Genomic DNA, 12,905 nt, shown 5'->3' with positions numbered 1-12,905 from the left:
GTGTGTGTGTGTGTGTGTGTGTGCGCGCGCACACACACACATGCGAGCTTAGTGGGGTAGCTACATCATGCTAACTACATTAATAATTATTTTTAAAGATAACAAGAAAATGCTGAAAAAACTTGCTGAAAACCCAAAATATGAAAATGAAAAACTCATTAAATTAAGAAACACTATATTGGAGCAATTTACAAAGTCTGAGGAATCATCTCGAGGAATTATTTTCACAAAAACGCGGCAGAGCACCTATGCCCTTTCCCAGTGGATTACGGAGAATGAAAAGCTCGCAGAAGTCGGCATCAAAGCGCATCATCTCATCGGAGCGGGACACAGCAGTGAGGTCAAGCCCATGACGCAGGTGCAGCAACTTCTTGGAGTGGTTTCTTACCCTCCAACCAGTCCTTTCTAATTGCTTGCGATACTTCTCGATCCTTTCGCCATCTCAAACAGAATCCCAGGAGGCTCTTAATTTTTGAATTAATGGTAGGCTGTTAGCTGGTACTCGATGAGTTAAGTGACATCTCGGAATTCCCTTTTCTTTTTACATACTTTCGGGGATTTCTGAAGTTTGGTGCCTCTTGTAAAGATGAGGAACTTTTACCTTAACAACATCGCAAAGGAATATTCACAATATAAAGTCAAGTGGGAATTCAAAGCTGCACAGGATGTGTGGGTTACAGCCCAAACTGTGCAGCAAATATTTGTAAAATAAAGCCTATAAGAACCTGAGGAATTAACGTACTGGCTGTGTTAGGAACAGGGTTTTTGAGAAGGCTTCTGCTCCTTTGCCAGACTCTTAAAATGATATTATTTATTATATGCACAGTAAAAACCGTTTCTGAGAGAAAAAAAGACGCTTGTAAATGGTTTTTGTGTTTAAAAAATCGTTTTACCTGTTTAAATATTCTTCGGAAAGCTAACTTTCCCTTGGGTCTGGCTTGGGGAGGAGACCCTTCAGTTCTGTGATAGGCCATCACTGTTTCACACAGTGGAACAAACCAAATTTATTTAGTGTTTAAGAGAAGAAAAATTGAAATCTCTCACCCTGACACTCACTACCTGTGCACTCCCTGGTGGTAGCTGATTTAAATCTAGGGGCTGCCAGCCCTGCGGTCTCACCTTGTGAACTGGAGTGGACCCATCCATCCTGATAACAGTTAGGCACGTACTTGATCCTGAGGGCTTAGAGCCCTGAGCCTGGAATTTCGTATTCAAGTACTCTTTGAAATGAAGGCACAGCTGTATGCTAAAATCAAAGACACGATTTTTTTTTTTTTAAATCAATGGGTGTGAAGGAAGAAGGTAGAAGGTGCAAAGATTTGTCAGGGAGGTTTCTATCATGTTCTTCCACAGTGATGAGACAAACAAAAACTCACGTTGCCTTTAAGAAGAGAGGAAAGGGCGTAAGAGAGCACACACTTGGTCTAGAAGGTTAAGGTTGCTTAGTTTATGAGGACAGTAGTGTGTGCTGATGCCAGAGGCTAGCAGCTTTGATGAGAGCTGTGAGGAAATGAACACCCCCGACTGTCCACATCAGATGGGACTTACGCTCAGCTGTTTCTCTAATGTCAAGGCCGGAGGTTGGATTTCAATTGACTTATATTAACTTTCAAAGTTCACATTTAAAAAAAATACTCATGGTGATTAGGCTGCAGTCATATAGTCATGTGCTTTTAATTTCTATTGTCTTTTGACTAGGCCTTATATTTACCCTGTTTAAAGTTCAATCTTCCTCAAAGTAAAATTAAAGAGTAGCGCTGCTACCCACTTTTCCAGCTCCCCTCCCTGGAGACACCCGGCACTTTGACACTCTCCTATATCCTTTCTGGACTGTTCTGTAGGTTTTTGTGTTTGTTTTTTTCCTGGGTGATCCTTCAAGTGACCAACTGCAATATACATGGGAAATTTTCTATGTCCCAAAACTGATATAAATGGTTCAGTGATTTTTTTTTTAATTCCCTGAATCTCAGACTCTGGGGTTGACGTACTGAAAGGTAAACCCTATTTTAGCCTGTCCCTGCCAAGCCTTTTCTGAGCCAGCAACACCTCTCTCCCTTTTCTTCCTCCCAAATCGCCCATCAATTTATTTCCTTGGCATAAAGAATGCTCTTCCCACCTCCAGACTGCAGGATGGAAATATTTTTGTTATTGTGCGGTAATCCCAGATTGGAAATCAAATGTTGTCTCACCATCATGTCTTTGTTCATTGCCAAAAACAGATGGCGGCAAATCCACGCATGATCTAATCCTCTGATTTGCACTGACCAGTTGCAATTTATGATTTCTTCTCCTAATTAGAAGATCTGAATGTGTTTAGCATCACAAAATTTAATTTATTAAAATGTTTCCACAGAATGAACAAAAAGAAGTCATTAGTAAATTTCGCACTGGAAAAATAAATCTGCTTATCGCTACCACAGTGGCAGAGGAAGGCCTGGATATCAAAGAATGCAATATCGTTATTCGCTATGGCCTCGTCACTAATGAAATAGCCATGGTCCAGGTATGCTCAGAGATCTGTACCTAGCATGTTCCTTCTCATTCCTGTGTGCCTATATGGATTCCTCCCTTTTACTAAAACAACACAAAACCTCTGTTGTAATAAGGCCACTTGTTTGTTTCCCTGCCGACTGGCAGCTCAGACCCAAAATAATCACACAGAAACTATATTACTTAAAACACTGCTTGGTCCATTAGCTCTAGTTTCTTATTGGCTAACTTTTATATATTAATTTAACCCATTTCCATTAATCTGTGTATTGCCACATGGCAGTGACTTACTGGATAAAGTTCCATCCGGCTCTGGAGGGGCTACACGGCTTCTCTCTGACTCCACCTTCTTCCTCCCAGCATTCAGTTTAATTTTCCCCACCTAGCTAAGTTCTGCCTTGCTATAGGTCCAAAGCAGTTTCTTTATTAATCACTGGTAATCACAGCACACAGAGGGAAATCCCACGTCGCTCTTTAGCTTTAAGTAAACAACTGTGTTTCTGCTAAAAGACCAATCTGAAAGAATTGCAAGCAAAGCCTCTTATATGACTGCTGTTTGTTGAACTACTATGGCAACTTCTTATAATTTAACAAACAACCCTATTTTGGTTGCTATTTCTGTGTCCTGAGATTTTTCCAAGACCATGCATAAAATTGGCCCTATTACAAAGCTCAGAAGAGGCCTCCTCAGTCTTAAGATGTCAGTGATTCCCTAGTGGAATCAGGAATCTGAACCACACTGTCCACAAATGTCTGACAAAGTAACCCATTCAGACCTCAGGGAACCCAGCAGTTCTGTGTTTTCCTCCTTCAGTCACTCAACTTTTCTATATATTTAGTTTCCTATAAAATCTTGAGTGGGGTCAATAAATAAATGAATAGTTCTCGGTTTGCATCCAAATCTCACAGCTCTCTTGCTCACCTATATTAACAATGCCATGGTATTTAGAGGACTTAAGATGAAGAAAATACAGGACATTATTCTATAAACATGAAAGGGTTTTATTTCATCCTTTCGTGCATGACAAGTTATTGAAGATGGATGTCATTGGTCAGTTAGATTATTTCAGGAAGTGATCTTAACCAATGACATCCATTTAGATTATTTCAGGAAGTGGAAGTAAGTCAGAGGTTTCTGACTATAATATCAAGTTTGCCAAGGAATAGTATTATAGTTGACAGCTAAGCTCTTAAGCTAGGTAACCAAGCTTCTACTATGAAGAATGTGTCAATATCAACTCCAATGACCGATTGGATCTAGTGAGTTCCACTCTATCAGTGCTAGGTTGTTTATGCTCTATTGGATGGCCTGAGACCCACGCACTTATGGGGCCACTAAATGAATGGCCTTAGTGGTCATTAAAACTCAGGAAGAGGACATGAAGATGCATGTTGGGGAGGGCAAATGGGAAGTGGATATTGTCATTTTTTGTTGTTTACACAAATGAAAATTTTAGAACAAAAAAAATTTGGTCTCTTTTTATGTGCATATTTTTCTGGAGAAATGTGTAAAGTCCAAAGTAGGTTGCCAGGAACAGTTCTGTGTGCGCAGAAGCCCTGGTGCCAAGGCCAGAAATGTGCCTTGTCCTCATCCTTCCTCCTTTCAAATAGATGGCTTCACTGGTCCAAGCCGCTGCTCAGGGTTTTCGTGGTTTATAACAGTTGCTCAGGGTGCAGCAGAGCTTCTTAGAGTTGCCAAAATCATTCTAGAACATTGCATTAGAGGACATTTAAGTTTGAAAAAGTTTATCTACAAGCCATGGGGAATAACTATCTCTATTGAGAATGGAGAGATCATTTGAAGGCTTGATACCCACAAAGACTATCTTCCCAGGAACGGCTCACAGCAAGACACATCGCTTGTTTCTTTGTTGATGTTCTCAGGCCCGCGGTCGAGCCAGAGCCGATGAAAGCACTTATGTCCTGGTCACCAGCAGTGGATCGGGAGTTACTGAACGTGAGATTGTTAATGATTTCCGAGAGAAGATGATGTATAAAGCTATAAAGCGTGTTCAGAATATGAAACCAGAGGAGTATGAGCATGAGGTATTGTTCTTGGCCACTGTTGAGTTTAGTTTTCATCTGAAAATGGGTACGTTTGGTGGCCACCGATGTCTGTGTGGCTACTTCTCCAGACAGAAATTGTGCTGAGTTATCACCTCCTGTCTGAAGATTTGTGCTTAGTCCAGATTCACAAAAAGCCCCAAGATCTATGGGAGGGCAGGAAATGGGGGGAAATTTTGTTCATTGCAGGGAAACCAAACATCAACTTTGGTAATACAAAATTAGGCTGCCCTTTTCCAGAAAGACTTGTGAAACTCGCTCATTAAAACCTACCTGGTAGTTTCAGTTTGATCCAATCCATATATACAAATACAGTGTCTTTATTACAGAAATATTTATAAAAATGACTATTGTCTGCCAGGCAGTATTCTAGAAACAGAGACCATGGTGCCATATAAAACATATGCTATATGTAGTAGAGATTCTAATGTGTGCTCGGTGAGGATGGGGGGAGACAAACAATAAACACAAATCTCGCAGTGTTGTGCATATCATACAGTCGTGAGCACTATGACCTTAGAATTGGATTGTGTAGCCAGCCTTGATGGCTCGTGTCTGTAATCACAGCATTCAGAAGACTGAGGTACGAGGATGGCCCCATGGTTCGGAATGATCAAAATGTACATAATATGTCATATAGCTGAATCTCAATTTACTAACAGTTTATTTGAATTGGGCGAAAGCACACAGTGGGGGAAAAAAGAATATATTTATACAATATTTCAGGAAACTTTCATACCACTGAAGTAAAGACTGTAACTCCTATAATAGCAAACAATCCATTTAGAAGAAAATTCACACCCTTGCATATGGGTGTGAATGTTAGTTTCTTAACATTAGAATTGGCTCTCCCTTAAATAGAGTTTTAGGGAGGGGTGCTTTCAAATTGGTGTGCAAAGTATGTAACCAACTCCAAGGTTTCCTGGCCAGGTTTTCATACAAACTTACATTTTAAAACCCCTTAAATATAAAGTAAACCAAACATTTTTTTCACTAAATGATCCTGCAATAAAGTTATTCCCTCATATTTATGACTAAAGGCAATGACTTAGTGAGATTCTTATAAAAGCTGATGCTTTAAGACTAAGTTGTTTAGGTGGATTCTAGGATACTCTGTAGTTCACAGGTCAGAGTCTCCCAAACCGTAGACTAAAACATTGTACTAGTTAGCCTTTCATTACTTTAAGAAGTACCTGAGGTACACTGATTTATAATGTAAAGAGGTTTATGAGTTTGACTCAGCGTTAAATCGATAAGGTCTAAGAACAGGGAGGGTTCTGTAAGCCCTCACCCCCCGATCTGTTATCCCATATGGCAGGAATGTATATGTTCCTCAACTTCTGTGTGCCCTCTCTGCCCTCACAAAGCCACCATAATTCAATTCTGTGGCTTCCACCCCTAACTCCTAATCCAAGATAATCTTTTCTCAAAGGCCCCGTTTCTAAGCACACAACTAGATTAAGTTTCACTTCCCCTAATACTATTATTAACACAAGACTTTGTGGGTCCAATTCACGCATGAATACAGAGGTGCCAGCAGTATTCAAATCATGACAAATGATCCATCCAGGGCCTCCAGAATGGACTGCCTTTCTCGGTGTCCCTTGAGCAAGAGATCTGCCCTCTCAAGACTTCTCAGATGGATGGAAGAGAAAGAACAGCAATGAAGTATACTATGTACAGTGTTGTTAGACTCGAGACTCCCAGAAAGAATTCCTGCTTACCAGTTACTGAGAGAGCAGCTGTCAGCAGTGTGTAGGCAACCACGAATAGAAAGTGAGAGTTGACACAAAAGACAAAGTCTGTTTTGTATGTCATAAAATGTCAGTCTTACTGCAAAGTTAAAATTATATCAAACATCTAGAATGAACCCAAACATCGCGCACCACTTGACCCAACACCTTTCATTCCTTCCTTCCATTGTATTTGGACTTAGGTAGGCATTGACTACAGTAGAAGACTGTATACTAGATTCATCTGGTGCTGTTGTCTCTTCATTTTTATCTTCTAGAGTACAATCTAAGATATGTGAATTTCAGCTCATTCATGTCCATAAAACTATGAAGAAATATTTAATTCACTATTCTTGTCTCCACACAGATTTTGAAGTTACAGGTACAAAGTATATTGGAAAAGAAAATGAAAATCAAAAGAAGTATTGCAAAGCATTACAATAACAACCCATCATTAATAACTCTACTCTGCAAAAATTGTAGTATGCTCGTCTGCTCGGGAGAAGACATCCACGTGATTGAGAAGATGCATCATGTCAACATGACACCGGAATTCAAGTGAGTGCAGCCAGACCCAGGTCTAGATTTCTTTAGCAGAGGTGAGGTTCATGCCATTGCAATCATTCTGCTTACACAGTGAGAGTGAGATTTCCTTTCTTTTCACAATTTTCCCCTTTCTAGTCCCTCTCATATAATCTGATCTCTTGAGTCTGTTTTGTAAGTAATCTCCCTTGAGACAGGGAGTCAAGCTAAGACACAAAGCTCTTTTGACACAAGGCACTTAACATGCAGATGTCAGTATCTGATCTCAAGTATTCTGAATGACTGAAAAGTTAAAATAACAGCGGACCTCAAAGGAGACCCAGGGACAGTGTAGGATGGGGACATCCATCTATTTTATTACAAAAATCATGGGGAGCAGATGAGAAAGAACAAGATACAAGATTACCCAGCCATGTTGGGTGATTGTTAAGTCCCACATGATGAACCCGTGACTGTGTACTGTCATTTTGTCAAGTCTCACTGTTGCTCTTTCCTCTGGGACTGTTTTAGAAGACTCTACATTGTAAGAGAAAACAAAGCACTGCAAAAGAAGTTTGCAGATTATCAAACAAATGGAGAGATTATCTGCAAATGTGGCCAGGTGAGCAAACTTTAGTGGGTTCCATTGTACTTTGGCCAAAAGGAATGTTAAATTGAATGGGCATTTGATTTTTCCTTTCTCTCTTGTTTTCTAGGCTTGGGGAACCATGATGGTGCACAAAGGTTTAGATTTGCCTTGTCTCAAAATAAGGAATTTTGTAGTGGATTTCCAAAATGACTCATCAAAGAAACAGTATAAGAAGTGGGTGGAACTGCCGATCAGATTCCCTGCTCTTGATTGCTCAGAATATTGCCTGTATAGTGATGAAGACTAGCTCTTGAATCATGCTTAGTTTACAATGTTGCCAACTCAAACTGTAGTATGATTTTGATTGATGTTGTCATTACACCACTGAGCTAATACAAGTATATATAAACGATTGTTTTTGTTTTGTTTTAACTTGTGTAAAGAAAGAACACAATGCATACTCCTTACTGGAGTTATAAATGTAATTGTTAATCTAAATTGTCAGTTTGATGAGCTCTGGCATCACCTGGGAGATGGGCTTCTGGGGTTGCCTTTAAGGGATTGTTTTAACTTGATTAAGGTAGGAAGAACTGACCACTGCGAATGGTCCCATTCTCCAGGCTTGGGTCCTTGACTGTATAAAACTGAGAAAACTAACTGAGCCTCCATTTTCACTCATAATTCTGCTTCTTGACTGTGGAATGCAATATGACAAGCTACCCCAAGCTCCTGCTGCTGTGACATCCCCACAGGAATGGATTATGACCTTAAACTGGGCACTACAAGAAATCCTTCCTGCCCACATTGCATTGGTCAGGGCATGTTATCACAACAATGGAAAAAAAGTAACTAAAACAATAGGGATGAAGAAAATCTACCAATAATACTCACTAGTGTAGAGTGTTACAGTTTTGTGGAAAATACCGGAGTATAAGAGAGAAGAATCCCAGATACCAATCTCAGCCAGTTCTGTCATGGATCAATGTGGAATATTATTTTATCTGGGCAAAGATGTATTATATTTGTTTATTCTGTGGAATATTATTTTAACTGTGTAAAGATGTGTCACTTTTGTTTATGCTGCATTTGTTTAATTATGTAAAGATTTATCGCATTTTGTGTTTTGTGATTTTAAATATACCCATTTATTAAAGCAGCTGTTGTGTAGGTCAAATGTCTAGCTAGAGTTTCCACACAAGACTGTAATCAAGGTTTGCCAGACTCTTCTCTTCCACAGCAAAAAAGAATCCACTTCCGTGCTCACTCAGAATTTGCTTCCTTTCAGCTGTCTGGCTAGGGTTTCTGCTTTCTTGCTACATTTCCACTAGGAATTGCTCTCACATCCTAGGAATGCTTTATTCTGTTGCCTCTTCAGGAGCCTACCCTAACTATATCTCATGTGATTTTTTTCAAGGCCAGCAGGAGAAACTCTCAAAGCTACTAAGGAATCTCATGTTACTTAACTAGAGTAACAGGAACATAATTTACTTTGAAAGATAATCACGTTCTTTGAAAGTGTTTTAATTTCATGAAATGTTTTTGTGAGAAACGCACATGCATATTAAGATATTTTGAATCTTTTATTGATAAGACCTGAGCTAAGATGAATGTACTAATCAGAGCTCTTGGGAATATAAACACACAAAAAAAGAGTTAGTTTTCTTTAAATGCCTTAAAAATTCCATCTGACTATTTAAAGTATTTATTTATTCTAAAATGTTTGGAAACTATGCAAGAAACCAAATATCTAAGATATCTTAATGGATCACAGTAACACATGCGGTCTGCTTTTGAGGTATCAACAAATATTCTTGTCAATGTTTTACCCTTTTTGTTTCAATAAAAAGAGATGTTTCTTCTTTAAAGTTAAGGGCATATATTTCAGATACTATATAATTTAATATGTGATGATACCTGGCAGCTTGAACTATAGAAAACATACTTTATTTTTAAAACCACTATAATTAGTGTTGTATCTTGATTAATTATTACTAAATAGTGTAGAATCCTTAACATTGGTTACCAGAACGTACCTGTGAGGCGAAGCCATTAATCCCGGCTTGAGAATGCCTTAGTTTTTGTTCTTCAGTTGTTTGAATGCCCTTCAGTGACTTCATACCACACATCTGTGTTTCTTCTGGACTCTTAAGTGGTTGGATTAAAGTTCCCTAACTACCCTAACATTTCCATGGTTTGTGCTTATGGCTCCCTGTCCGTTCTAAAACATAGCCCATGAATATGAAATGATTTCACCAAAGCTTTTAGTACATGTCACAAGTAGGTGTTCAAAGTAAAGTGTGCTATGAAAGAAGTAGACATTTTCATCTCTGCAATTCAATAGCGGCTGCAGCTGAAAGTACCGCCTCAGAGAAAATAAGTCGGCCCAGAAGGCGTTGTTTACCACTCAACTGGCAAAACCGAGGAAGAGTTTGAGTTTCCCTTGTTATTACAGCTTTGAAGATGTGGGAGTCTCAAACACATTTCAGAGAAGTTAGAGCAGAGTAATAAAGAGAAAGATGAACATTTACACTGCCCAAGTTAAGCCACCCACCGGGTACCTTTGACATCTTGTGCCTCACCTAAGGCTTCTGCCACGTCACTCTGCTCCTTACTCAGATATGAAGTCATTCTTTGCCACTTCTTCAGCAGATGTCTCTTAGGATCCTTCAAAAACAAAATCCAGATGTCACTTCCCAGAATTCAGCTGCATTTACATTTCCAGGACAGAAATGGGGAGAGCTTGCAAGAAAAGTATTGCTCACTCAACCCTTAGCACAAAATAACTCATGAAACTGGTAAACAACTGTGTGAGTCAGAGCATTAAGCGCAAAACAAGACACAGACTTGAGGCTGTTCCAAGAATTCTAAGAATTATGATGTTAATTAGAAACTTATTTTTTTGCCATATTTAGTCTTGCTAGATATCATTTGTTTTTGTACATAGAGTGTGGGATAAGATAAACTCAGGTGTGACTCTTTACTAGTTTGGGGACTTTGAGAGTAAGCCACTAATTTCTTTAAGGTCAAAAGGAATAATAACGACCTTGAAGAGTTATTCTGGAAACATAGGCACTGAAATGAACAATGCCAGCACTTAGCATGTACAAGAAATAACCACAGAGCACAGTGGCCATTGCTGAAAGAGCTGAAGCTTCTGTAGTCATCAAAGATATAGGAAGAACAGAGTAATATTGTGTTTTAGATCTGCACTTCATCTTTAAGTAAAATGCATGCAAAATTGAAGCCTCTCCTATCTAGACTTGTCAAAGAGGGGCCATCCCAAGAAGTAGTGGTAATACACATGAAAGTTGTTAATATGCCCTCAGGTTGGCTAAAGAAAGGATTTAGCTTCTACAGGCAAAACACAAAGATCAATGTAAATATATCATTTTATTCATTCAATAGCTTTCAGATTTAACTAGATCTATCTCAGAATGATTTTAATTATGTTCGGTCTTCACCTAAAGAATTGATAGTAATGCCGTTCCAATGACTAAGTTAGGAACTACATGAGAATAAGAAGCTAGGGTACCATTAGTAATTTTGTATAGTACAGTTTATAGTTGCTGTTTGTTTCTAAGTCCTAAAACTTTTTCTCAGATTCTAAGATGCAAAATATGAAATATGGATCCTTCTCCAGGGTTTAGCCTGGTGAGTCTGACTGGTCCTCCCTATCCCTCACATCTGTTCCAACCCCCGCAGTACCAAACTCCAAGCCTGGACCAGGAATCCAACACCAAATGGTCAGTCCTGAAGATACACATACAAGTAAAATTATACAGATTGATCAGCTTGAATTTATATATTTAGGAATACACATAGACATAACAACAATTTAAGAAAAAAGGGCCATAAATTTGAAAGAGAATGATGGTGACATGGAAGGGGTTGGAGAAGGGAGGGGGAGATGTAATGATATCATAATCTCAGAATAAAATATTATTGAAAATATGAAGGGCTGGGCAGTGGTGGCACATGCCTTTAATCCCAGCACTCGGAAGGCAGAGGCAAACAGATCTCTGTGAGTTCAGGGCCAGCCTGGTCTACAAGAGCTAGGTCCAGGACATGCTCCAGAGAAACCCGGTCTCAAAAACTATGTGTGTATGTATGTATGTATGTATGTATGTATGTATATATATAAATAAATATATATTTATATATATGTGTGTGAAATATGGAAATGTTGTAGATATTCATTACAATATTTAGAGAAATTTCGCAGCATAATACCAAGTCTTTCTTTGCATGAATGTAATTCCATGAGCACATCATTTGAAGATGAAATGTAGATGGAGGTTAGCTCTATTTATTACTTTATGCATTTCAAATACAATTAAAGCCAAGATCCTGAGTAGGACCAGGGGAAGAAGACTGATAATAGAAAGTAATATTTAACCACGCATCTGATAACATACTGGGGTATAATGTTACTTGAACATATTTTTTGTATCTTAGTTATCTTATACAAATGTTAAAAATAAAATTTCTTTGATAAGAATTTAAGTGATTCATTTGGTTACAAAAATATAAAAATACTTAACCAAAGATGACCACTCTGTCAACATCAATGACACCTTTACCACCAGTCTTCCTCTGTCCTTTGTAAGCTTGCACTAGGTTTCTGGATGGCTAGTTCTTTCATTTTGAACAACTAAGCAAAATATAAATATTATATCATATTTATCAAACTCTGAGAATTTTTATAATACTAAAATGACTCCAATATTTGATTTAGAGTTATCTTAAACTATTTTCCCACATGAGACCAATGTCAATCTAGTATTACACTAAGGTAAGGTTTATAAGATGAAATTACTGTTTTCCTTAGAATTTGACCCTGATTTAAATTTGTAAGTCTTTCCTTTGATAATATGTGGTAAATTTGTGCTGAATTTAAAATTAAAACTTAACTTTTTAAAAAAGAATATATCTCACTTGGTAAGTAAATCCTAAATCTCTCTCTAAAATGTTAATATTCTATGTTAAATTGTACCAGGTGAATTTATACACACACACACACACACACACACACACACACACATACACACACACACACACACACATTGAATGTCACTACCTCATGGGGAAAAATTCACATTATAGCCTGTAAGCTTTGTAATAAATATCTTCAGTGTTTCATTTTTATAATTTGCTTAAGATAAAATGTAAAATTGGAATAATCAAAATGAGTATTTTAAAATGTTTTACTCTGAGGAAAGGGTTGATTATGTTTCATACCTAAGATAAAAGACAATAAATAAACTAAGATGAGAATGAACACAAACAAAATAAGATATTAGCAAAAAGATAAAAATATATGCACATTATGACAAGTTTCAAAGAAGTGAGAAAGAAAAGGAGACAAATTTAGTTGAAGAAGATATACCTAATGAATACTTCTTCCTGTATCTAGTCAGCAAACATACTTAATGAATTAGATACTGCAATTTTGGACAAAGAATAAAGAATAAGAACTTTTTCTCCATTGCTTTAAATATTTGTTTATA

The 12,905-nt window shown here is 37.9% G+C and overlaps 1 protein-coding gene across 1 annotated transcript in view; it reads left to right on the top strand.

The window, feature by feature from the left end:
- The window catches only part of Ifih1 (interferon induced with helicase C domain 1), a 48,426-nt gene extending 39,336 nt beyond the window's left edge, over positions 1-9,090 (top strand). The window contains exons 11-16 of the mRNA XM_005346478.3: positions 99-358; positions 2,354-2,503; positions 4,375-4,536; positions 6,655-6,845; positions 7,341-7,431; positions 7,526-9,090. Coding sequence (XP_005346535.1) covers positions 99-358; positions 2,354-2,503; positions 4,375-4,536; positions 6,655-6,845; positions 7,341-7,431; positions 7,526-7,705 — 1,034 coding nt within the window. The 3' untranslated portion in view covers positions 7,706-9,090. The remainder of the gene's footprint in view (positions 1-98; positions 359-2,353; positions 2,504-4,374; positions 4,537-6,654; positions 6,846-7,340; positions 7,432-7,525) is intronic.
- The last annotated feature ends 3,815 nt before the right edge of the window (positions 9,091-12,905 follow it).

The sequence above is a fragment of the Microtus ochrogaster genome, chromosome 4 (genome assembly GCF_000317375.1).
Source record: "Microtus ochrogaster isolate Prairie Vole_2 chromosome 4, MicOch1.0, whole genome shotgun sequence".
Lineage (NCBI taxonomy): Eukaryota > Metazoa > Chordata > Mammalia > Rodentia > Cricetidae > Microtus > Microtus ochrogaster.
The sequence above is the reverse complement of the archived record's forward strand: the minus strand, read 5'-3'. Positions and strand labels throughout refer to the sequence as shown.